General features: G+C 36.8%; 1 protein-coding gene across 11 annotated transcripts in view; it reads left to right on the top strand.

The window, feature by feature from the left end:
* NRXN3 (neurexin 3) overlaps window positions 1-27,285 on the top strand; it is a 900,390-nt gene that overhangs the window by 768,123 nt on the left and 104,982 nt on the right. For 7 of the 11 annotated variants that reach the window (XM_062495263.1, XM_062495267.1, XM_062495265.1 and 4 more), the window contains one exon: window positions 21,372-21,461. The exons of the other annotated variants lie outside the window; for them this stretch is intronic. In XM_062495263.1, coding sequence (XP_062351247.1) covers window positions 21,372-21,461 — 90 coding nt within the window. The remainder of the gene's footprint in view (window positions 1-21,371; window positions 21,462-27,285) is intronic. 11 annotated transcript variants of the gene reach the window in all.

Below are 27,285 nucleotides of genomic sequence, written 5' to 3' on the forward strand. Positions count from 1 at the left end.
CATCTTGACAATAAATTCGCGAGCCTGGTGATGTGTATTCTGTCTCTTGGAAAACAAAGTAATGGTCATTTAAACTGGAAGAATAAGCATGCCAACTGTATGGTATGATGCACATAGATCATGCTATTTCAGAGGTCTCTAAATGAATCCTGGTTCTACACAGGGTTACAAAGCCATTCAGTTACAAACTTGGTTTTGCTACTTGTGATATTTTCTAAATATTAAGGGTAGAAAAGTTTTGAGCAGACTTTATGAAAAGGAATGGTGACTCTAGCCATGCCCAGATACTGTCAATATAAATACAGAATAGAAATGTAGTGAACGTGGAAGATTAAGCAAGTATTTGAGCAGACCTTATGCTTTCCTCATAATTTTTATCATCTGAATTTCACTTTCTCTCTTAGGTTTGTGGATACAAAGGTTAGCATCTAATCAAGACTGACAACTCCTAGTTGACTTTCTGTCAAAATGCAGTGGAAGAATTCAGTATCTTTGGAAATTATCACCCTAAATCCACCAATAATAGTGAATAACTGGCTCTTGATACACTGTCACGTTTTATCCCACGGCTGGCAAATCACAACTTCATGATACTTTATGTCACCATGCTAAAAGATCAAACTCCAAGTGAAAAACAGATTGCTGTGTGGTGCTGACAGTGCATTAGATAGCTGAGGTGTGATGATGTATGTGGTTATAAAAGGAAGAATGAACACAAGGAAAGAACTTGAGTGTTAACCATGTTCCTCTTATTCATATGTTGCCTAAGATCAAGCCATGATCATCTTGGTTTTCAATATTGCATCTAAGAAACATTCAGTTCTTTACTTCTAGGTTGTACAGTAGTAACTTAGGACAGAAGGAATATTTCTTGCTAGTTGTGTAGGCATTGTTGAAAAGAAACTTAAATTATAGGAAATATCCCATCTTGAGGTTTTATACTAATTTATGTGACATTATACTAATAAATTACTCCAAGGGCATGACTTCATGTCTTCTACTCCCTCAGAAAGCAGACAGGAAAGTTTTTAAATGTGAATCATCTATGCTGTATTGTTCTCTACCACATATGTTCTTTTGTCAGTGTTTCATGTGGTATATGCAAAAGGACACATTTCATTTATTAGCCATATTTCTGTGAAAAAATTCTTTTTGAAGAATGCCATGACAGATATGCTGTGTTAGATTCTGGCTCTGCTCTCCATTGGTTTGAGAGGAAAGTGTGTTAGGAAAAGTCCAGCTGAGTATCTTTCTTCAGCTCCTTTCATCAATTATTTTGTAAAATACCTCCAATCCAGTTGGCAGCCAATTACAGTCACTACAAACCCTATGAATAATTTTTTTCTGATATTGCTGGCTGTAGTAAGCCTCTGGTGTAAAGAAACAAAATATTCAGCTCAATTCTTTAGAGATATTTATTTTTAAAAGGGAAAATAAATCATACTCAGAGACTACCTCAGTACCCTGGGCTTCTGCCTTGGCTAAAGATATTTCTGTGTTTTCATTAGAAGATATATGGTTTTATGGAATCAGAATTAATCTTATGTTCTGGACTAGTATTGAATGTATGCAGTTGAACCCTAAGAAAAAAGGACACCTTTATCTTCCAGACACCTTTTCCTTTCTGTGCATGTATTTCAGTTTTTTGTCTGTTTGTAGATGATGGATTTTTAAGCTTGTCCCTGTGAAAATAAGGCTTATGGGACCAAACTTCTCGTGTGCAGGTTTCTCCCTTATTTGTTTGCTACTTCTTTCAAACTAATATTTTAGCCAAATTAAAAAAAAATAGGTCAAAATCAAAAAAACCTAATGATATTGTATTGCTGTGGGAAAAAAAACCCAAGCAAACCAATAAACAAACAAAATACAGACCCAAGGGAGAAGGGCAATATTCCAGCCTTCCCAGAGGAAAGGACTGTGGCTTGATGTCATTTCATGTTAAATACCAGAATATCTATATCATAGAGTGGCAATATGAATATCTAAGATTCAGAAAAGATTCCATGAACCAATAATTACAGGAAACCAATACTTATTAGTTCCATTTTCTGGGCAGTCAATGGTATTTAAAAGAAGGCTGAACAGGAGCTTTTGAAATTAATTACTTGTTATCTTTGACAAGCCAAACTTACAGTATTGTTTTTTGATCTGACTGCAAGACGAAACTTGTGTTCAGTAGAGATTCAGGTCTGTAAAGGTTTTGTGAGTGAATGGACCCAGGCTAATCCAGTGTGTTTCAACTGGAACCTGCTGAAAATTTAAAGTCATATAAAACTTGAGTGATAGTAGCTAAATATTCCCCTATGTTTTGCATAGGATCATGTCAATTCTGGAAACAGTTATTTGTAGTGTTTAAAAACCACTGTATTTGTAGATTATGCTTGCTTGGGCACACTGTATTTACTGTAAAATGAATAATTTCATGTGTGTTTGGGTTTCCACACAATGCTAGAGTCTAATGTTTGTGAATTTTATAAACTATCCAGTGTATCTTCTTTGTCATCACACATGATGCAATCTTCAGTCAGGGCTGCATTCTGAATGGTATTTCCATGCTCCTCTCTGAGTTTTATTACTTGTGGAAGGATTATACATTAAACTCATAATGACTTGCTCAATGAAAAGTACAAATAAAAGTTGGATATTCATGAAATGAGCAAAGTGAGGGAATATTGGCTTTCCTTAAAATATAGTCCTTATTTAAATTGAAATTAACTGAAACTAGCCCAATGGGACCAAAAGGCTCCAAAGTAGTATTTTTACAACTTCAAATAAAAGACAAGGAAAATAGAATGACAACAAACTTACAATTCAGGCACTGACATTTTGGGTTTTATAGCATCCAAATGCATTCCAGTCACCTGCAACATGAGCTTTACACATTTTTGAAGGAAAAGGGTTAGAGAAAAATGGCAAAGGAGAGAATTAACTTGGAGCTAAAGTTGGTTTTGTGACTGAAGTAATCCAAATTACTAGGGATGGTCTTTCATCTTTAGTACCATTTCAAAGTGCCAGACTTTCTGTTACTGGGCACTAAGACAGAACAGTGGCCCAGTGTACATATCTGAGACAAAGCTCCTCAGAGTTGGGAGATGTCTAAAAAGTAGCATTAGTACAGAGGCTGCTATCTGCAATTCAGCTGTTGTGGTTCAGCCAAAACCATTGAGCTGTTTGTAATTTATTTGCATTAAGTTTGCCCTTTCTCCGCTCTCTCAAGAACACAATAAGGAGAGGGGCTTTTTCCATAGGCTGTACTGATAGCCAATTTCTTTATGCTTGATTCATTAAGTTGGTTTTCACAATGTGATAAAATTTTTCTCAGTCAGAGTATGAAACTTTTGCTGTAGTCTAAAGTACAGTTTTCTATGGCTGCCTCCCTTCTATTGCCTCACATGCTTTCATACTTTTGTGTACATCACAGAAAACAGATTGTGCTTGGTCACTGTTATTTCCTGGGGACAGCCTCCTCTATATCTAAATAAATATTTTAACAGTGAAATTGGAGTAGTTTTGGACCCAGACTTTAGGAAGAGGAAGTATCTGATATGTTTCTGTTTTGATTAAAATGAAAGCCATCAAATTTGAGACTGTTCGCAGAAGTTTCCAGAATAGTTAGAAATAAATCTTCTATCTTTACACAGAGCTGGGATATCTGAGTCCCTAAGTTTTCATTAGTTCTTAGGCAGGACAGGGGTTTTTTACTCTGTTTGTTATCTTTCCTTGCAAAGAAATATTTTGTGTGATGCCAGATGCATAGTGTGTGTCAAAAGAAGCCTTATAATTCCTGTTCATTCATCCAGGCACCAACTAAATTTTCTGCAGTAGAAAAATAAAATAAAAAAAAACCACAACAACAAAAATGCTAGGTGAAGAGAAGCTGTAAAGTAAGACTATCTACGACAAAAGAATAAAATCTTTTTGAAGTTATGTTTTAAAGGGGAAGATTAAAGGGAAGAAGGCAACAGGTAGGAAGGAGCTTCATTTAAAGAAATGCATGATCTAGCAAGAAAAGTGTAGCCTCGATTCTTTAATGAATTTTAGAAACAAGAAATAAGACAGTATTAAACAACTGGATTATTATCAGGATTCATTATTTCATACATACAGTACATATTTTATATTTTTCCCCTTTATCGTTTTCAAGTTATCTCTGTGTTCTTGTAGTAGTCTTTGCCCTTTCAAATTACATTATTCTGCAGTTTTTTTGCTGTGGATGAAAGAAAAAGGTATTTCATCCTCTATGCCCCTACTTCATTTGGTCTCTGAAGTACATTTCTGAGAGGAAATTGTATTTCTGGAAAAGCTGGGTAGTTTGCTCTTGGCAGCAGAAGTGACTGCTCTGGTAGGTAGTATGGCCAGATAAGTCCATACCTATAAAACAAAATGTTGATTCTGAGACCCTGATATCTGTGCTGGGATTTTCTTTCAGAGTAGTCCCAGTTCCAAGTTCCTGAACTGTTGGGCATATATATTTTTTTTTTTAATTTAATTTGAAAGCAATCCAATTGGAACTACATCTTTGTTAGTCTATGTGAGACAAAGTCTTTGTCTAAAATAATAAGCTTTCTAGAAACAGGTCAAAATGATAGTGGCTTAGATTCTCCTACCTATCTAAAATGTGAAAGGCATCCACCTTGCCTTGCTAAAATGTATTTCTTCATTTTCTTGGTCAAAAGATCTGAAGTGGCTTTATTGTGCCATGCACTTTATGTGAGATAAGGGAGAAAACTGGCTAAGTTCTTACTTGCTTCTTTCAATAATTTTTCTAGCTAACTGAAGGAATACTGAAGGATGCTAGCAGCAGGAGCCCTCTCAATTATCTAACAAGGGTCTTGGTGTCTGGGGTGGTCTTTGCTGACTGGAACCTAGCCATTGCTATTCCAGTGTACAAGAAGGGTGTGAGAAAAGATACAGGCAGCTGCAGACCTGTTAGTCTAAACTCAGATCCTGGAAAAAGTGCAAAGACTATACTGTATGCTCTTGAAAGGCATTTAAAGAATAATACAGTCATAAAGCACCCTCAACATGGGTTCATAAGGGGAATGCTCCTTTTAACTAATTTGGTGTCTTTATATTGTAAGGTCACCTGCTTCGTGGATGAAGGAAAGGTGGTGGATGTAATTTTTCCTGGATTTTAGTAATGCTTTTGATACCATCCCTCACAGCACCATTCCAAACAAGTTGCCCAGCTGTGGGATGAGCTGTGCACTGTGTGCTGGGTTAGGAGCTGGCTGAACAGCAGAGCTCAAAGGGCTATGGTGGATGGGACTACATCTGCCTGGCAACTGAGGTCACCAGGGCTGTTCCTCAGGGTTCATTTCTAGGGACAGCTCTGTTCAATATAGTAATTCTTCTGTGCTAAGGTCACCTATCTCATGGATGAAGGGAAGGTAGTGCATGCAGGAAGTTTGCTAATGTGACTCAACTGGGAGGTGCTGTTGAACCCCTCGAGGGACAAGAGACCTTGCAGGGGATTCAAGCTGGATGGGGGAGTTGGATTATGATTAATGGGATAAAATTAAGCAAGAAAATAATCTGGATTCTTCACATGGGACAGAGTAACACTTGTAAGGCATTATTAGGAATTAGGAGAGCTGTGGCCAGAGAGCAGCCCTGCAGAAAGGGATCTGGGTGCTGGTGGGCAGCAATTCAATGTGAGTCATCTGTGGACCCTGACAGTGAAAACAGCAAACCATGTCCTGGGATGCATAAAAACCAGCACAAACAGCCAGGCAAAATAAGTGGTTGTCCTGCTCTACTTAGCATTGGTGTGGTCTCATCTTAGTGAGACATCATGGTAGTTCCCCACAAGTTGAAAAGGATGTGAACATCCATGAAAATGTCCAGAGAACAGCAACAAAACTGGTGACAGGGCTGGAAGGCGTGTCCTATGGAGAGTAGCTAAGGACTTTGTGGTCATCAAGTTTGGAGAAAAGCAGGCTAGGGGTGATACTGCTCTTCACAGTTTTCTGAGGAGTAGAAGCAGAGACAGGTGCTGAGCTATTTTTCCATGGTACTTAGTGATGGGACATGTAGGAATGTTTCAAACCTGTGCTAGAGGAGGTCCACGATAGATCTTAGGAAGCATTACTTTACTGACAGACTGGTCAAACAGAACCATTTTTCTAAAGAGATTGTCAGCAGGCCTCATGCCCATGAGTGTTTAAAAAGGCATTTGGACAATGCCCTTAAGAACATGCTTTGACGTTTGGCCAGCCCTGCCTGAGCTAGATAATCGTTATAGCTACTTTCCAAATATACTAGTCTAGTCTAAACTACTTGCTCACAAAGAAATAGAGAACATCAGGCAGAGGTTATAGCTTTGTGCTTAAGTTAAAGGTGATGCACCAAAGACTATAGAAATAAGCTCGTGGCTGTCAGTTTTTCTGCTTTTTTTTTTTTTTTTTTTTGCTTTATGATCTCTCATCTTTGAGAAAATTTTAGAATTTTGAAACGTGTTTTAGACAGCTAAAATTATACAGTACATGTCTATAACATAGAAAAAGTAGATGTATTTTTTATCTTAACTGCAGAGAATTAATTATGGTGCTGGAAAGAGCTGGAAGTATTTGTGTTTGTCTTGATAAGATTGAAAGCTTCGTTCCATCTTGTTCTTCTTTTTGGAAAAGTAGTCTATGATTAAAAGTATTGGAATAATTGGAATCTGAGATTTTTTTGTATTGCTGTTACCCATTTGATAGTTTTGCAAAGTGCTGAATATTTCTTAGGGAGTTGATGTGAACTCTTCCCTGCTTGTTTGATTGTACCAGATTACAATACTGGTTGCAGCCTAATAAGATTTGCAATATCTAGATTCTATTTTTTTTCTCATAAATACCCACCCAAACCTGCTGTAGACACTTTAAAAAGGGAGTTGTACAGTAGGAGTACTGAAGCCAGCAACAGAGATTTTACAGAAATTTTGAGGTGGGAAAATTGACGCATGAAGCTGTTTTGGTGAGAGCATACTGAATACTGACTGAATAAATGTGAAATTGAAAGGGCATTTCATAAGTGAGGAACCTGAAGTTGGTTTTAGTAGTAAGTGTTGCATGGCACCCCACATTCCATGATGGGTACTACTGTAAGTTTCTGTGAAAAACAAAAAAACAGATTTCATTTCCAGAGATGTGGATGTCCACAGACTCCTATTTAGGGTTCTCAGTATCCCTAAAAATGGTTCTACCCATCTCTACAAATAAAATTCCATTAGTTTTACACAGTTGTGACTATTGAATGAGAATTCATAGTCTGCTTTGGAACAGGTCATTTTGTGTCCTACTCAAGTCATTAATTACCTTTTCCTAGTTATTGTCAGTCCCCTTCCACAACTGGCATGATCTTTTTGTTCAATTAAGTCTACTTCCCACCTCATCCCTCTACTGAAGGGATCCTTCCCCTTCCCCTTCCCCTTCCCCTTCCCCTTCCCCTTCCCCTTCCCCTTCCCCTTCCCCTTCCCCTTCCCCTTCCCCTTCCCCTTCCCCTTCCCCTTCCCCTTCCCCTTTCCCCATTCTTTTTTGCTTTATTTAGTTTTTATAGACAACATTTTCTTTCTCTCCCTCTGTGATTTCCCAGCCATGAGATAAATAGCCCTGTATCTTACAAGCTAAATACAATTACTGATATCAAAACTGGAGTCTTTCTCTCCCTGTAAATGTCTCTTGGAAGCTGATAAGCTGTTCAAAGCAAACTGCAGGCTTCTGCCTAATCCTGAGATTAAACATAACCACCCAGAAGACAGCAAGAGATAATTGGGGGGTGGGGGGGAGAAGGCAGACAGGAGAGGAAGAGAAGAAGAGAAAGTGAGATCCTCTCCTGAGATATTAAGAGGACATACAGAAACCTCAAGGTTATTTGTAAAGGAATTACACAAAACACACAAGAGCTTGTTATGATGAGGAATTTCCTCAGATAATGCAGTAGTTGTTGTAGTTGTTAAAGAAAAAAATTTAGCAAGGATTTGTTTGATGTAAAGCATACAGGGACTCCCACCCGTGACTGCTGATTTTTATTTCTTATCCCCATCTTGTCCTTGAAACAGAAGGTCTCACAAGATTGTATCCAGATTCTTTGTGCATGCTAGAGTTCATCTCGCTGGCTTTATTGCTGAACATGGGGAGACAGTAGATTTCCCAAGACTGAAGCAGGGGTCTGAGCCGACTTCTTTGTGCTCTGCTTTGCTACCTGCTGTCCAACCTAGGTAATAAGAGTGTCTTTAACTGTGGAGAAATAGTGTGTGATATCTGCATTAGTCTTCACTTTAAAAGGCAGAATTACTGAAGGTTAATAGTTTTTATGAGTCAACCCAATACAGTTGAAAAAAAAGCACCTTATTTCTGGATATATAAGTTCTTCCTGATAGTTTTTTTTTTTTAATCACTGACATTATAGTTTTCTCCTTCTGTAATTTTTTTGCATCTTCTGTTTCTGAAAGCTTGTCTTTTTTTAACTGTTATCAGTGGGATATTACCGCTTCCAACTTCGCTTTATTTAATTTATAATGCATTAGACAGGAAAAAAAAAAAGGTAAGTTAGATGGTCTAATGGTAGTATCACTGGGGAAATTAGGAAAATTATATATATCCTTTCTTCAACTGACTTGTGAACTGATATTGTAAATAATATGCAATGTTGTGATTATGAGTTCTTGTGAGCTCAGTGATGCAAAGTCTAATGCTGATTGTGAAATTAACAGGAAATACACAAAAGTAGAACTAACTGACATATCTGAGTCATTCCAACAAGTTCTTTCTTTCTAAGTTTGTACTTATCCCTCCACAATATCTCTACATGGCTCATTGTACCACTTTAGTGATTTACAAATGTTCAAATGTACAAATGTAATGGAGCCTTCCTAGAGCAAATTGCTAGTTCTCTGTGCTTTGCAGAGTCTGGGTCCTCCTCCCCCAAATTCACTCTGTGTATTGGAGAATGATTTTGACATATCATTTCCTCTTCTTTCCACCCTTTAACTCCCTGCAAAAACTTTGGATTCTGCCTTCTTGTGCCCCTGTATCAATCTCTTCAAGTCACTCAGACTTGAGGCTGTTATGATCTCTTTTTCACTTCTGAAACCTTGCTTATGCAACCAAGGTAATAGTAAAAAGTTTGGCTGAATCCAGTTGTCTCCAAGAAAACGCACATGGATCTTGTGCTAGATTACTTGGATTCATTAATAAAGATGTGTTGCTTGATCTGCATGCTGAAGGGATTTTTTTTACTTGGTGCTACCAGATCCCACTGTGGTCCTAATATTTTCCTATCCAAATGTCCTTCTGAGTGGGCAATGAGTAAGGAACAAGAGAACAGTTTTTTTATTAGCCCTGTAGGCTGAATGTGATCACCATTCACATGGTTCTTGTCATGTATTTTTTGTGGATTTTGACTTTTCATATTGTACTCATTTTGTGGGACTTAAATGAGCACTCAGATGCTTCCTATCAGCATGAATTGGAGACAGCATATAAAGTGCCTCTGACAGATTTACTGCATTTCATAATGAGCCTAAAACATATAAAAAGACAGGGTTAATAAAACAGAATTGGAGAAGCACATTTTGAAGGCAGTACTGTGACATATGTTGAAAGATCTGCCAAGAGGGATGATTAAAGCATGACAAGTTGATGAAATCAGGAGTTGATTGTAGCTTGTCACTGCAGGGCCATAGCATCTATAATATATTTATAGGATTGGAAAACTGATAGATATGGCTACCTGATATGAACACTCAAGTTTTGTTCCCCTGTATCCACTGACATATAAACCTCCATAGATGAAGTCACCAACAAACAAACATACTGGAATTTGTGCAAAAACACTCAAGTTAATGCATATGTTTCCATACTGGATGATGGGATGGTATCTGACATGATATAAAAGTTACATAAATGTTGCCACTATGCTTAGAGTTTAACTGCTGTGTGCTTTGTGTTTTGCTTTCCCCCAAAAAAATGAAGCTGTGGTTAATTTCTGATTCGCCCAATCCTCAAAGAGTTTCATGGAAGTGTTGTAGGGATTTTCTGTCTTCCAAATTCTGTTTTTGAGGACAGAAGAGAAAAATCATAGAAAACAAACAAACAAACAAAAAAGGTTGTTTTGCAGCTTCCAATATCCATTGCTCCTGTTTTGTTTCTTAAAACTGATCCGAGCTCTTGTTAATACACTGCATTCAGTCTAAGTGAGCTGTAGTTTTAACTTCACCAAGTACCTCAAGCCCATCTGAGTAGCAGTCTGTCAAGCACTGGAATTTGTCAGCTTGGCATCAAGAAAGAAGGAAATGCCATGGGTCTTTATGAAGACATGTAAGGGTATCGAAGCAGGACATACAGCACAATATGATTTAACAGCAATAGGGTTGAAAGAAGTTTACCCAGGAAGAAAGTAAACACTGAAAAGTATCTTCATGGAAGTAGCTGTGACCATCTAATTCCCACCCAAGATTACACTGATAATCCTTGAGATCTGTGAGAGGGGAAAGGAATATTCTTCTGTAGCAGTCTTTATTACTGCTACCTAACAATCACATGAAAGGTTGTTCTAACATGCAAATATATGCCACAGAGGCAATACTAGTTTAATTGAGCCAAAATACTTGTTCATAGCCTAGATAAAGAAAAATATTGCCAAAAAGTACTGATAGTTTGAGGAAAAGTATTTTTGCTGCTGTCCAAAATACCAGAGATATGTATTATATGTGTCATATGTTCAGCTGTTAGCTGAGCTAGTGTAGCAACACTCTTACATCTTCCTGAATCAGACTAGATGTCCAATATGTCAAATCTACAGATGATTACTAGACACTTTAGAAGAAAAATTTGCTTTAATGGTCAAAATGACACTTCTTTCCAATGGTCCTGGATTTGGGATTCTCTTCTGTCTTCCCAGAACCTGATTGTTCATCTAATCAAGCTTATTGAGTCTGAGACCTGTCAAGTGTCTGATGTTCCAGAGAATTATAGTAACCCCACCGTGGCAACAACAAAAATATGCCCCGAGAGATGTCCTCCTAAAACAATTGTCCTACTTTTGCATTTAGTTTGTTATCTGAAATGTGAAGTCAAATAAGCTGTATGTGTTTGTATCATATCTACAGTAATTACACTTGTATTTCTCAGTTGGAAAGCAAACGGTTCCTTTATTTCCCCTCATTAATTTATTCAGGAAGACATGATTGTATTGAAATACTCCTATTTCTTCTGCAGCTGGAGAAGTTACTCTGCAGCATTGTGACCCCATTGCTCAGCCAAATTTAAATGATAACAACCCAAAATCCAGGTAGTTTAGTTGCATCTGTAATTTTTCTCTATTTCTCTGATTCTTTTTTCATTGATGTATTGATTCTTAAATCTCAGTTTTTCCCTCTTAGCTTAGTTCTATTGACTAGGATTCTTTGCAAGATAAATTCTTGCAACACAGAGTGACTGCCTAGTAAGAGTTGTATTAACCCTTTTTCAATAGTAGTACAGCATAAACTGAAACTCATGAAGAGATGAGCTTTATGATTTTCTAGTCCTAGATTTACTCTATGTCAGCACTTAAAATACTCCAAGATACAGTATCTATAGGGCATTGATGCATTTTTCTGCCTAGTTGTTCTCACCTGGTATTTGATTTAAGAACCCTGGGCAGAGGAATATCCTGGAGTATTGGCATTGCATTCATAGACTTACCACAGGCCTTTGAGTCCCAGTGCCTGAGATACTATGATGCAAAACAGATACAATCCATGTGTTTTTCCCTGTATTTCTTTAATATCCAGCCATTTTCCATGAATCGTAATTGCATACTAAGAGATGTAGGTATATCCTGATAGCTTGGTCTTCCCAACAATTCCATGCCAAAGTATAGAGCTGTTCACACAGCATGTGTTTCCTGACTAAATCCTCAGATATTTTGAGCTGTTCTCATTGGTTTGTGTCCATTGCTCCGTGTTTCTGTGAGGTCCAGGTACCAAGCATAAACCTTAACAACAATGATTTCTGGTAAATTTCTCCTGTGCTGGAATAAGATTAATTAGAACCACAGAAGGACTTGGGTTGGAAGGGACCTTTGAGATCATCTAGTTCCAAACCCCCTGTCATGTGCAGGGACACCTTCCACTGGACCACACTGCTCAAAGCCCCATCCCACCAATTGCTTCAGCCATAGCAAACCATTTGGTGATACATCAAATGCAGCTGTCTAATGTAGTGCAGAAAAGGATGGAGAAATATTTCTCAGGTGGAGATTCAGGGTAAATAGAATCCTGCTGCACAGCATAGTGCAGTGAGTTCCCAGACATTAATATATTTACATTTCTCTCCTGGGTTAGTTCTATTTCAGTTCTGCTGGTCAAACAGAGTTTTTATGTTTTATTTCTTGTCTCTCTCTCTCTCTCCAAGTCTCCTTCTGTCCCTGTCTTTCTCTCATAAACACACATGTGTGCACAGTAAGAATGAGCAAATAAACATCTGTCCTGAGGGATCACAGGCTTGAACAATTTTGTGCTTTTCTGATCACATTGCCTGCAGAAAGAACAGTGCCAGCTGTAATCCCAGGTTGACATGCTGACATGCAGTGACAGAAGGGGTTTATGCATCCACATCAGCCTTCTCCCTGCTCGCTGAAGGCACTGGAAAGCATGAAGTCATTAAAATCCCATGTTACAATCTGAAGTTGCTCTACTTCAGATTGTGAAAGGATGGTCAGAAATGAAAGGGGCCAGTCATGGAACTGCGAGTCAGAAGTTCATGAATCCCAGTTTTGTGTTTAGAGATGCCTTTCTCTGTGAATTTGGGTAATGCTTTTTACCACTCTGAAGCTCAGTTTTTCCCATCAGTAAACTGAGGATAAAGCTCCAATTATCCCTATCTTTGGTGACTTAGAAAATATTCCACAATTCAGTGAACATGGAGTCTTTCTGGGTCAATGAATTTGCATCTTTGCTATTTATTGGGTACCTGGTGCTCTTGGTCATGGCACAATTTTGTGAATAGCATCTGTCTTTAAGAAGACTTGCTGAGTTACTGCAGAATCCTAGAATTCTCTTTTCCTTTTTTTAAACTGATGCAAACAGAAGAATTGATTTCATTATTTGTAGCAATTATAAATGGGAAAGGTCTGTTTGCTCTCATTTATTTCATTCTGTAATAAACTGATATCCCCCACCACTTTTTCAAGTAAAATTTTAAATAATTCAAGAATTTCCCCGAGGATACTGTAGCACTGTCTAATATGCAATCTTGATAGGAAGTGCTTCTTAATAAATTTCTTCTTTCATCAGTTTCTTACATGCTTTTAATTATTTCCCAGCAGTCACCCTAGAGAACTGGCCCCTTCCATGGAGTTTTTGCCATTTGGTTATTTGTAACTGGTTAGCTTTCTAGTCCTCATCAGTGACATTTGACTAAGGGCCTTATAGGCATTCTCTCATTATTGTTACTGACTGATCAGCTTCCCTACAGTAGTACTGTATTAATGGGAAAGGACTGCACATGCTCTCTCTATTTGTGCATTTAGCTCCCCATATCTCCCTAATAATATGTGCACAGAGAAACGAGATTCAGAAACATTGGAAGGTTTCTATTGGAGTCAATCCAGCTCCATAGCTACCAGCACCAAGGCAGAGACTGCTGGTCTGCTAGAACTGAGCTGCTCTTGTTTGCAGGGCTGTGGTAGCAAGATGCTGACCCTTCAAGATGCAAGTATAAAGCCACAAGTATTCTTACCTTAGATCATGCATCCTTCAAAGGCAACTGTGCTGTTTTCAGTGTCACATTGCTCCTGGAAGCAAATAAGTACACTCATGTAGTTCCAATGCCTAACCCCAAATATGTAAATCAGATTAGTGATTCTCTGTCCTGACTTTGCCTAATGCACAAAACAGATAAACAACCTCTAGATAAATGAGAGTTAATAGAATTTAAAGTATCAATAAAAAGAAAGTGGTTTTGGTATTTGATTATTGCTGCTTGTTCCCGCTGGGCAATATAAATCACATCCTTACCTTTCACAAGGGAATAAAGTAGGATGTGGGGACAATAGCAGTGGATTTTATTCCAATCTCTGATTTCTTCCTGCAAAATGATTTTTTTTTCTTGCTTAAAATGGAAAGATCAATATGTAGTTTCTGTTTTTCTTTAATAGACACTTCAGCCTTGGCTGCCTGACATGGGGCTCAATTTGGATCTGTTCAATGAAAAAACACAGTCATTTACACATTCCTTATAAAACATTTCAAGCATCTGGTAATGTAGACACCCAAATTGTTTCATATTTTTCCAGAGGTTGAACTGGTAGCTGCCTTCTCTGTGCTGTACACTAGTTCCGTTTTCCAACATAGCTCAAATGAGGACTAAAGCTGTCTGCTTTTATTTCATGCCTATGGCCTCAGCTTCTACAGGGTTGAAGCGATTCGGCATAATGTGGACATGTAAAATAGGACTTGAATGATATTTTTCACAATACTTTTTTTCTTCTGAATGCTTGGAAAGGTTTGATTAACCTTCTTCCACCTTTGTTAGGTCGAGTTTTCTTTTGTTTTGCTCCTATTGTGCTTCTATGTTAGCTTATCAAGGGTAAGGCACTACTTGCTCAGTCATGCAAAACAGGATTGAAAGACTAATCTAGGGGAGGTTGAAATGTTACTGATCTTGTCTTGGGGCAGATCATTGAATTAGATGATTTCTTAAAGTCTTTCTTAGTCTTATTAGTGTCATAGTGGTCCAAGTTTGCTGTACCTCCTGCACAGACATTTAAACTTCTATCTCCTAGTTTGCTTCTGAATTTCCCAATGATTTTGGCCTGAATGGAGCTTTACTTGGAATTCGAACCCCAAGTTTTTTAGGCTAAAAAAGATCAGATAAAATAGGGAGTGGTGTCACAGTAAAGCTTTTGGTTGAGGCACTAGAGACTTAGTAACAACAGCTCCACTTGCCTGAATAACTTTTACTGTTGGAGTCTTGCTTGCTAATTCTCTCTCATATTTTTAGTACTTGTATTACTGAGACCTTGTTGTCTCTTGTCATGAGGGCAGTGAGCTAAGGAGGGTTGCAGTGTGAAGGTCAGCTTTTAACTGCAGTCCACAGTGAGATGAACAGAGTAAAAGGTGTTGCTCCCAGCAAACAATGTGATCAGAGGGAATTGAAGATTAAGTCAAGGGCATCCAGGATTAAGGGGAAAATGAGGACAAGAAATAAAATGAGAACTCAATAGCAAAAGATGCAACTTTATTGAACAGCAAAGGCAGAGGAAAAATATAATATCCAAGAACTGAAGCAAAGCTGAACAATGTTAAGACTTGTCAATTCTTCAATTCATTCAAAGAAAATAAGATCCCAAATTTGAATTAATTTTCTATAGTGCTTCTGTTATACAAGGCAAAACTGAAGGTTTACAAGAATTTTTACAGGGACAGCTTGTGATAGTTAGAAGCATTCCAGATCATCTGCCTTATAATCATTTTGTTTAGCATGGCCATCCTGTTTCATTTTTGTATAAGTCACAGCTGTGGTTTCAGGTTTGGACATTTTTCAAGTGTTTTCTGAAGCCACAGTAAGTAGAAATTTTTTACATGTTTGGATTTTAGTGCAACCATTCCCTATGTTATATAACATTAAACCACAATATGGTCTTACAGTAACACAACAAAATAAACATCCATACATAAACAGACCTGATGCTAAAACTTGATTGTAAGTGTTGTTATTCCTTTATGATGTATGTAGGAAGGTCTAGTTTTAAAAATAGATTCTAATCCTTTACTAATAGACTTGTGTCAATTTTCTAATTGAAGACAAGCTATGAACAAATAGTGGTTGTACTTCATAGTATTTTTTAAAAAAATATGTACTTAAGGAAATGTGAAAATGGGGCAGTTCAGTATACTGTAAGTTTTTAAGTGCAGTTGTCTAAAAACAGAAGTGGTTAAAGAGGCTCAGTCTGCCAATCACAAACACAGTTTGGAAACTTTTGTTCTCTTTATCAGAGGGGGAAGTGGTAGCTTCTCCATGATGCATGCAGGTCTCCTTTTCCAGGACACACAGCATCAGCCCTAGGAGAGGTTTGGGGTTGGATTGAACTGATTCAGTTTATGTTAGTAGAGCATTTAGCCATCGAATATGCACTTTCTGTGCTATAGCAGGCTACTTCTTTCCCATGATGATGTCAATTAAGTCTGTGTAAATCTTAGTGAAATTATGGGCATCCATAAAAACTCAAAGGGAGCTGGCATTAAGGGCTGCTGGGTGAACTGAGCTATCAAACACTAGCTGTGTACAAGCCCTCTTCCTACTGAAATTCCATCAACAATAAGGGGGAAATGGTGGAAACATTTTAAAGCTTGAACACTGATCTCAAGATGTTTCTTTAAATCATTAGTATCACTGTAGCATCTTTCATTTAATAACTGCTCATTAGATAAAATGTCTCATTCTTTTTAGAGACTTTAAAGCAAGGAAGAAAATTCTGCTTCACAGAGCAATCTTTGACAATAATTTAGATCAGATGAGTGTTTTTTTATGGTATTCTTTTCAGCATCTTCACAGATTTGACAACACATCAGGATGGATTAATATTCCACCTAAAAGCAAGTACTTTCTTTGTGCTTGGTGCAATTTGCTGGAACCATTCAGTTTTTCACACCTAAGAGGCAGTAAATCTTTATGATAGGTCTAGGCCAAGAAGCAAGACTTTTCAGAGCTTCAATTGTTCTTGTACTTTCTTTGGCTTAATATTCCATTTTGGTTTAGAAATAAGCTTAATGCAATAAAGGTTGTTTGTTTTCTTAAAGGAACCATCAGTAGAAAAGAAAAACATCTTCAGCACTCAAGGGTTTTGGAAGAAAATTCTGCTTTGCCCATGAACAAGTTTAAACTGTGTTCCATGGACTGTCGCACTGCATAAAAAGTATTTCCTGTGGAAACTGCCAGTAGTGATCAGCACAAGCAATTTAGACTTTTTTTTTCCTATTTTAGTTTGGTCTAAATTGAAGATTATCAAAAGCTAAAGTTCAAAGTGAATCTGATCTATTTATCTGTATGGTCTGTGGAGCAGGGATACTGAGGGCTTCAGAGAAAAGACAGAATACTGGCAACCAATCATATTTGACCAGTAGGGTCTTATTTTTATGACTGGATTCCACATTTCCTTTGGAAAAAGAGGGACAATCCAAAAAAGCCCCCAAAAACAAAGAACACTTCTGCCATATTTCTCTCCAAAGTATTTGGTCCTCAAGAATGACCATGGTATTTGAACTATTTTGAATATTCAGGTTAACCAAGATTCAAGAATCTAGATTTCAAAACGTTACCATTAAAATCCTTGAGGTCATAAAGGTCTGATTGCTTATCAGTTTGTTGAAAACCTTAGGACATGCAGCAGAATTTCTATTGATTGTGCATATAAGCCCTAAATGGGACAAACATTTCTTTTAATCCTAGTCTTCACAGTTGGCTTTAGAATTTTTACATGAAAAAGTAATAAAAAAATAGGCAAAATAATGTGTTTGAGTCACAGTTCTTTAGAAAAAGTTGTTGAGCAGATCTAAGTTGTATTGATATACAGGAATTTAGTATATGGATGGAGGAAACTTATTTAAAATGAGCCTTTCCTATTGGTGCTTTAATCATTTAAGCAGCTAGAAACTATGCGAGGGAAATATTTAGTAAATCACAAGTGGCAAAACCAATCAGCACAATTTTACAATAAAAAATTATATCCTGCAATCTTGGAGACCCACAATGATTCTGAATGGAGAAAAATTATGCTATTAGGGGTATTTTCTGAAATAAATTTAAATCGCTCTATCTGAAGAACAGCCTGGAATCAAATCTGGACTCAAAAGGAAAAAAAGAGAGGATCTACATTAGTTACATGAAAGGGTTGTTTGAATATGTGCATCATTCAACTCTAGGAAGAAGTTACTTTGAGGTCACAAAAGGATTGTTACTGAAATTTTCTGTGTATGAAGGTGGACAAGAAACACCTTTAATCACATCATGCCTCAGCTGTGAGAGGTTCAATAAGTTTCTTCATGCTGAACTTGCGTTACTTCATGTTGCAAACCATATTTCCTTTTTGAGCTCTCATACCAATTGTTGTGTTTATTTTTTAAAGCACAACTCCAAGTCAGTATTAGTTTAGTAATTGTGTGGTTCTATTTGTTATATTTCATTACTATTCTAAGCATTTAACAATGAAAAAGTTGTTCTGTAGCTCACTGGTGTGATGGGGTATATGAGTGAACACATTCTCATGCACATGTTTTTAAAAATCATTCTTAGTTATGTCTGAAATAAAATCTAAAATCAAACCAAAAAACGAGTAGATCAGATACTAATGTTGCAATATAAACCTAACTGAATTCCTAATGCCCTTCAATTTTTCATCGCTTTTAAAGGTATGATTTTTATATGTATTTTAATCTTGCTGAATATATCTGCATAAAAATAACATAATAAAATTAAATTAAACCTGATTTTTAAAAAAATGTTTTTAAAGATGTGGTGGGGAATAGTTGTCATTTCTGGCTTTCTTGAAGGTCTAGAACTATAAGAAACCCGTTTTTCATCATCAGATCTTTTTTTATTATCCCACTTCCTTTTTTTATCTTAGTCTTGTTGGCCTGCTCTTGTCAGATGTCCTATTTCTGAGAAATTTCAATTCACCCATTTTTTTTCTTTTCTACAGTCAGCCTTTCAGACAGAGGAGGAAGCACTCCATGCTAGTCCCTGGCTGAGTCTAGTGTTCCTCTGAACTTTCTTAATTCTGAAAACGATCTCACTGCCATCAGTAAAAGGTTACTTATGTGCACACCAATACAGGATGAAGACAGTGGAGATTCTTGACACTTGTAAATAGTGTTTTAGAATTTCTTTGTAGCTATAGAAAATGTGCCTGCCCATCGACATAATATCAATGTGCCCATGGATCTGCTTCCTTGTCACATGAGTGTAAGCTTGCCTTAGGCTTAAATGAATGGCAGAATTTGCAGGAAAGTAAGCTGTCATTTGGGTTAAGAAATTGGAAAAACAACTGAACTGCATGACCTCAGCTTACATTAGTCTTCAGTAGTTTATTATTAATAAATAGATCAAATATCATTGTTAATATTGTTGTGTCTTTAGCTTTAGATGGAGTTTTCTCTCTTTTTGTTCTTTATATTAGCTACTCTTTATCAATTTTTTCTTGCTTGCTGCATTGAACATAGTTCAAAATTTCTGTTTAGGCTTATGTATTCTTAGAAGTACAGAACTGACTTTGGTGGTGCTGATATGAATTACAAGAGCTAGGAATGTACTTAAAGGTAACATCATGTCTGTGAGTGACTCCCAGTCACCACAGTACATTGTTAAATATGACTTGACAAATGACAGAGAGCGTTTTCAATTTTGTCTTTTCCTTCCAGTTTATCTGAGTGACCAATTGTATATGGCAGGCATCTGAGGTGTGACAGAGAAACTGGAGCAATAATGTGTGTCAGCTGGTCCTTAATTAGATATTTCTACAATGGAGAATAGCGGTTTCCCACGATTAATGTGTTATATGGAAGGTAAAAAGTAATCTAACTTTTCAGGAAGGTAATAAGTAATTGGGCCAGTTGTTCTTAAATGCTTTTGCTTCTTTTTTACCTGGTTCCCCTAAAAAGCAGCAAGGCTCCTAAATGTTCATCATTATAGTTGGAGATACTAACCCAAATGCAAATTGCTGTTTTCCTTACAGCTGGGTTTACAGCAATACAGACGACAATTTTAACAAGTGTCCCTTAGGATAAGGTCATATGAACCCCTGTGGGACAATCTGGTGTGCTGCTGTAGTCCTTCTCATGAGCTGCAGAAAGTCAGCAGTTCCAGGATGCTACTCAAGAGCACAGCTGTGGTCAGCTCACATAGACTGGCAGCATTTCTGAGCAACAGCTATGCAGTAAAGATAATCAAGCACATGAGATTCACCAGTCATATTCCCTGCAGTATGACAGTGTCTGCTCTTGACTGGCTTATATGACTTATTTTATACTATGATTTTTTTCATTGGTGTCTCTTTTTACGTTGAAAAAGATTACAGCATCTGTTTCAGAAAGTCAAATAAATATGAAGCCCTATTAGAATATTTATATGTGGGATTTTAAAGGTAATACTGCAAATTGTGCAGAGCAGTTGGTGACTTGGACCACCATTTATACAAAGCACATACTGGAGCACAACTGATCTAGTGATTTTCTGCTTTTGGTGGCATTACTTCAGGAAGGTGTGGGCTTAATCCTTTTTCAACAGTATTGTAATGTTGCTTGTAAAAAATACACTTCTCTTATGCCTGTTTGACTGAAAAGTTTTTGTAAAAATAGTACTTGAAGCAAAAATTAGATTTAATTGGAAAGTGACTTTAGCTGAAGAAAATGAAAAAGCAGAATGATGGCACTTGTTCACTGTCCTTCCTAGCACCATCAAACTGAGCTGCTCCTTTCTACTAAAGGTTCCATCTCACCTGTACAATTTTCCAGTAACTAGGGAATTTGGACAGTCTCTGTGCGAATCCTGTTCCTCTCTGTGCTGTGCAAGTATTAGGCGCTTTCAGCCAAAGCACATTTTAATGGATGATTCTGTTATCCATCAACATGGAACAATGGAACTGTAATTGCCAGAATTTACACTTTGGCTAATTATTTCTGCTTTTACTTAAATTAGTTTCTAAGCTTTTGTTTTATTCTGGCAACAGGCCCAAGTCTTTCATAACTGAACAGAAATATTCATGTATCCTTAATTAACAGTTCTTCCTCTTTTCAAATTTTGCTTCTCTTTTTTCCTGTTTATCTTTCCATTCTTAGGTGTTTGGTTTTGGTTTTTTTTTAACTAATTCTATTACATCCTTTTGGCATCGATTTCTTATGTTTTCTTCCTTACTTTTTTTTTTCCCCCTGTTTACTGGGTTTCTAGTCCTGACACGTGTCTTTTACCAGTGCAAGAAGATTTAGCAAATTACTACTAATTGTGTGTTTACATCACTGACATATTGTGCCATGTCCATTTGCAATCAGATCCAGGGTCTGATCAAAAAGTTTTAACTCGTGGCACTGAGTTCATGCAAGGTTTCACATCACAGGTGAATTGCACATCCCTTCTAACCAATCTGGATAAACAAATACTCTGAGGAGTACCTGAGTTGTCTCTTTTGTAGGATTTCATTTCTTTGACCTTCCAGAACCCCAGGCAATTGGATGTATAACTATTCTCCACTCTACTAAAGATAAATCTCTTTTCAAATATATATATGTACACACATGCGCACATATTTCTCTATAGCTAAATAAGGTCATAAAAAAACCAAAAAATCTAGGATGTTTTAACTATTTCATTGACTTTACAGATTGTTTTTAAGCTGTTTTTTAAACTTTAAAGGCAACACTGATAGTGAACGGTTCCAAATGGTAAAACAGAAAATCCCCTTCAAATATAACCGGCCTGTAGAGGAGTGGCTGCAGGAAAAAGGTAACAGTCATTAAAACTTTCATTTTAAACCCATTTGATTCTAAACTCTCATTTTTAAAGCCTGCAAATAAATGTTTCTTAAATGATAATCGCCTGTGCTGCATAAATGACTGTTTTAATTTTCATTATAATTTTTGTCAGCTTCCACCTGCCATACGTTGATAAATCATGCTATAATACATTGCTATTAAAATGCAGTTAAAGGGACGAAATTCTAAGCTTGCTATAATAGTAATGACAAACAAGCAAAAATTCAGGAGATGATTTCTAAAAAAATAAAAGCCAAATGAAGAAGAGTCAAGAGCAACAACATGTATTATGGCAATTTAACCACTGCATGATTTTCCTATTTTAATTTGGGCTTGAGCTACATTTATATCTTTATTACTGAAGTTTTCTTAATAGATTTTCAAATCTCCTTGTTAAACCACTTCCTTTAAGTTGGTTTGTTTTTGTTTCTCATGAGTCTGATTGGCCACCATGGCTGTGTATCTCCTAATTGTATTAAGATAATTAAATGATTTTAAAAAATGTTGTAAAGAAAACATTTTTTAATATTTTCATTTAAATTACAGTGAGGGAGACAGAGAAAATGATTGTTCTGTTGCTTTTATGCTATGTCTGGAGTACAGTTTGAATGCTCAAATGATATTTGTATAAAATATGGATCAAATTCTTAGTCTCTTAGTCTAAGGTAGCGCTACTTAATTTTATGGGTTTGTCTGAAGTAATTGGCTTCAGTTCAACAAATACACTTGTTAACATGAATAAGTCCATATGGCTTGAGTGAAAGTTCTGCATACAGTCCATGACCTTTTGAAATGGGACTTGTGTCAGAACAGTAATTTTTTTTTTTTTTTTTGGTGAGAAATTTGGAGAGGAAAAAAAATCTTGGGTGTAGAACCAATTTTAAAGCCTGTTGAATGTAACAGAATAACTTGCTGATTTCAATAGGGTTTGAACTAGGTTCTTGGTAATGCAGTGGAGTTTAAGTCAGGAAGATCTTCCCCCTCTATTACTAAATGTGGTATTAAAAAAAAAAAAACAAACAAAAAAACCCCCCAAAAAAACCCATAATTAACTCCATGCCTTGAAATCTAGACAAAGCAGAGCACAATCTTCTCTTGTTTCCCTTTATGAAAGTACTGCTAATAAAAGGGGGTGACCTTTGAACTCAGATCTTGCATTTTCTGTGCTGATTTAGACTATGGTTATTAACACATTTTCCAGGAAGGAAAACCAATCTCTTGTAGGACTGGAAAATATAATTTATGTTCTGTTTCAAATTTCTAACCTCAGCTGAATTAACAAATTGATTTATCCAATACGAATTAAGGTCAGGAAGGATGTGGCTAAATCCAGTCAAAATATTGTCATGTGAGGTGCCTGATCCTGCAAAGTGCTGTGCACACTAAGTTCCTATTAACTTCAACTAGAGCTGGCAGTGTTGCTCACTTTTCAGGTTTGGTCTACAAAGGTGTAATGTTTAAAATTAAAGCTAAAATATTAATGAAAGTAAGGCAAAAATATTTATGTAATCAAAAGAGAATTTTATTTTTTTTTACAACCAGTATATCATAAACACTTTATTCAGCTCAATTGTAAATAAATTTTAAGATAACAATAAACAGAAAATGCTACTGAGTCTCAGTGGGTTGCCCTATTAATTTACAAGATCAAATTAAATAGATAAATAAAGTTTAATATTAAAAAGAAAATAATTTTGGTAAGTCTGAATTGCTAAAGTCCCTTTAACACTAAAGACAATGATTGCCTCAACTTTGTTAAAACAGATGCATGTCTAAGTCCTTGATGCAATTCATGTGCTTGAGAAACCCATCTTTTTTACTTTTAGTTTCGTTGTGGGTTTGTTGGGTTTTTGTTTTTTTCCCTTTTTGGTTTTCCACAAAATCTTTTACTTTATGTCTCAGCTTCTACAAGTTTGAGCTTAAAAGCATGCCAAAATACTTTCATTTGTAATCCATCCTGAAGTTTTGAACTGAAGTCTACCTTTTGTGGGTATTGATGCTTTGTTAAAAGACAATCACATGTGCACTAGAGCATAAAAGAGACAATATTTGAGTATTCAGGCACTCTGAAAGCACTGGATGTGGGTAGGCTAGAAGGATAGAGCTGTTTTTACTAAAGTGAAAGGAAATTCCGTCTTTCCACTACGTGTCAGGGAATGAGACTGTGCAGTGTAAAACCTGAGACTATATAACTTGTTTCCTTCATTCCAAAGTCAACATTTTCAGCAACTTAGGTACCACTCAAATTTTAAAAAATGAAAGAATGAGTAATTTATGTAGCTGTTCACCAGCCTGCTCATCCATCTCTTACAAATAATGTAACATAGAAGCCCTCTGTCAGAAGACTATATAAAGATGGTGAGTGAAAGGGTAGATTCCTATCAAAGTGGAACAAGACAAACTGATGGATAAAGGAATAGATTCATGAAAGAGTCAGCATACAGAATAATTGTCTTGCCCATATGAGTTTTTGGCTTGTGCGAGGTAAGATGAAACACTTTTTGATTGACATTTTTGAATGCTATAGATTTGGTCTTCCTTTGGTGCTGCTGTGTTGTTCATGATAATGAAATGGTTCATTCTTGGAAAACAAATATAACATATTATCTTTCTGAAGTGGCATCACTATTGGCTTTGAAGGGCTTTTAAATTCTATAAATTAGTTTAAAATAATTTTAAGAGCCCAGGTTTACAGTCTTGAATTGCATGAGTAATAAGCAAAATATTAAATGCTATTAACTTCACTGAGATTATATATGTGAATATAAAAAGAAGTATTAGTCTTAAATTGTTCAACTTCAGTAGTCATAAATCCAGCAGATTTCCTTAGAAGAATACTTGGTGTCTGCTCAGGCACAGATGTTAACCTGTTCTGCAATTGAATGAGCTAATAAAGACCCAGAAGCATCTCATCAAAAGGATTGATCCCTGAAGTACTTAATTATTCAAATCTCTCTTACCTGTAAAGTCTCCTTGATGTGACTCTACTTTTGAAGCAAGAACTATTAGTATGAATTAGGATTTGCAAAATCAGGCCCAAAATCTCTTCTAGTGCTACAGAAAAGTTACACTTCAGTTTTCTCTGTGGTCTTTTTTAATTAGAATTCAGTTTTTCAAATGAAGAAGTCAACGAGAGAGCAAACAAGAGCCTCAACTATTCAGAATACTTACAAAACACCTCATTTTTTTTTTTTTAGTATGGCACTAATATAGCAGTAGGAAGAATTCTCTGTGGAAGAAAAAGGACTGCAGAATTGAATTACACACCTAGTAGAATTTGCTAATGTAAATAGTTCCTCAATATAATTCAGTGGCCAAATAAATTTTACTTAGGGAAAGTAAACACTTTAGCTGAATTCCATTGAAAGAATCATCAGAAGAGACATATGGTGGCAGAATGAAGCGTATATTCTCTCTGAAGATTTTTCTCATTCCATATTCATTTCCCTGGTGTCTTTACCATGCGCATGTACACAGTCTTAGAGCAAAGAATGAGGAATTTCAGGTAGTAGGTGACTGCAACAAGTGATTGTTCTTTTAGCAAGCACATTTTTAGTGTGGTTTCCAGCATTAACCATATGGTGCAGTGCATGAATCCTGGTCTGGAAAACCATTTGACAGACTCCAAAATACAAATCAAAGTTCCTTTTGTTTTTGCTGCAATAGCATCACCTCCATGTTGTACACTTTCTTTCAATATTAGAAGATGCAGATGAAGGCCCAGAATTGGAGTCATGGTCTCTTTTTTCCAGGCTTAATATACTAACTTTTCATTCTTGCGAATAATGCAAGAGATGTGACAGACCTGTAAAGCTATGCTATGAGCTTGGGTTAGAATAGTTTACATCCTGACCTGAGTCATAATCCTCCAGTAAAAGTGAGAGACCCCTCTCCTATCCTTTGGAGAGTTCTACCCAGAGCAGCAACATTTTTTTTTTTTCTTCTTACCACCTTCCACCTTCTTCTCTTTTTCAAAAGATAAAAAAGATGCTAAATTAATTCAAGGGAAGAAAGGAATGGAAATTAAAATGAAAAACTGAACGGACAGTTAACTTCCATCTGTTTTCAGGAATAACATCTAAAGATTAGTGATATAAGACTTTTTACACTTAAGTCCCTTCTTTACTCATCTTACCTCTACTCTTTGGCACTCTCTACCATGAGTGAGGTGGGAAGAAGGGAACAGTAGGAAGTGACACGTCTGAGTTGGTAGGGACAGGGACAATATAGACAGAACTATAGTGCTAGAGGGAGGGAACATATTCAGAGAAGGGAAAATGATGTAGTGAAGTTATTACAGCATATCCCTTAAAAAATCCAAAGCACAACAGGAGAGAAAAGAAAAGCAAGCTCTGAGGACATGGTATGGGAGGGGAGTTTGACCTTCTACAGTGTACAGTGCCATTTCCTCTAATTCAGACAGGAGCTAGGCTGAGAGGAATGAGTATCTTAACAGGTATTGTTACTGGGCCCTGTTTTTGTCATAGAAGAGAGTAAAGGCTCTATTTGCATTCTGCGGATGTGTGGCTTCAGTGCATGTTTATTGATGTTTTAATAGACATATGTTGCCTCTGGCAAGTTTAAAACCTCCTGAGATGCATAATATGGCACCAGGTGTTTCAACACTTTCCAGGGGAAGGATACCCCCCATTTTTATTTCTCATTTCTTCATCACTGCAGTTACTCCACCCTGATCAAGTCCTAATTTTCCATTTACAAATCAGAGTGAGGAGCATAAGGGCTGTGCAGCCCACTTCCATATGTCTGTGTGTTGCACCTCTCCATTTACTGTTGCTTAGTTAGATAGGGCCCTCTTGGGGACAGGAACACTTTCAGATACATTTCTTCTCTTGTCCCCATTCTCTCCCCCATGGTCCATCCTGTCACCATAAGATGATGCTACACCGCATCACCACTTGACTTCGAGACCTGCCACGACGACCAAAATTGGTGAGCTCCGCCATGTATTTTAATCTACTCTAACCACTGGCTGTGAAGGAATCAGTGGATCATAGGCTGTGCTTTCCTACATGGTGGCATCCTGCACCTCCCATCAGGCCGGACTAGACAGAAAATGGCGAGTGAGAACTGGGAAGTGGGAATGGGATTGGAAAACATATTTTAAACTTCATAAAAATGGTAAAGCACAAGATATTTAAATGATTTTTTTCTTGATGCTGCATTGATAACCCTTCTGAGTAATGTCCAGTCTGGTTGTCTGCTACTTCAGCAGATTTCAGGTGGCATGCCCCTAATCCTTTGAGGAATAGTGAAATTATAGTCACTGCCTTTGCACTTCATGAAGCAATTTCTTTCTTAACATGGTCAGCCTAGTGCAGCCTGGGACATAAGCAGTATTTATAGAACAGTCCAGGCTTAATGTGATAAAAGTGTCCTGCAAAACTAGGTGGCAATTGTTACTAGATTTATTTTTAATAATTATATTTTTATTACATATTATATTGGACCTCTTCTAACACTCATATGTGACCTTGACTAAACCACGTAACCTGCCTGCATTCGAATTTCACTTTCTGTAAGAGTGAGTAAGGCATTCTGGGGCTTAACCATCTGAAGCACTCTTATCCTCACTATTTCAAAAGCTTTGCTCTTTTAGAGACATCAGAAATGTTTGTGTTTGTTCTTTCTTGGGTTTAGATTTGCAAGCCTTCACAACACGAAATTTACAGGTGAAAAATCATGACTGATCTATCATAACACTCCTACTCAATGCTTATATCACTTCATTTTTAACTGATGTTTTACTGTTTTTGAGCCAACCCCTGAAACCTTTT

The sequence above is a fragment of the Cinclus cinclus genome, chromosome 6 (genome assembly GCF_963662255.1).
Source record: "Cinclus cinclus chromosome 6, bCinCin1.1, whole genome shotgun sequence".
NCBI classification, from domain to species: domain Eukaryota; kingdom Metazoa; phylum Chordata; class Aves; order Passeriformes; family Cinclidae; genus Cinclus; species Cinclus cinclus.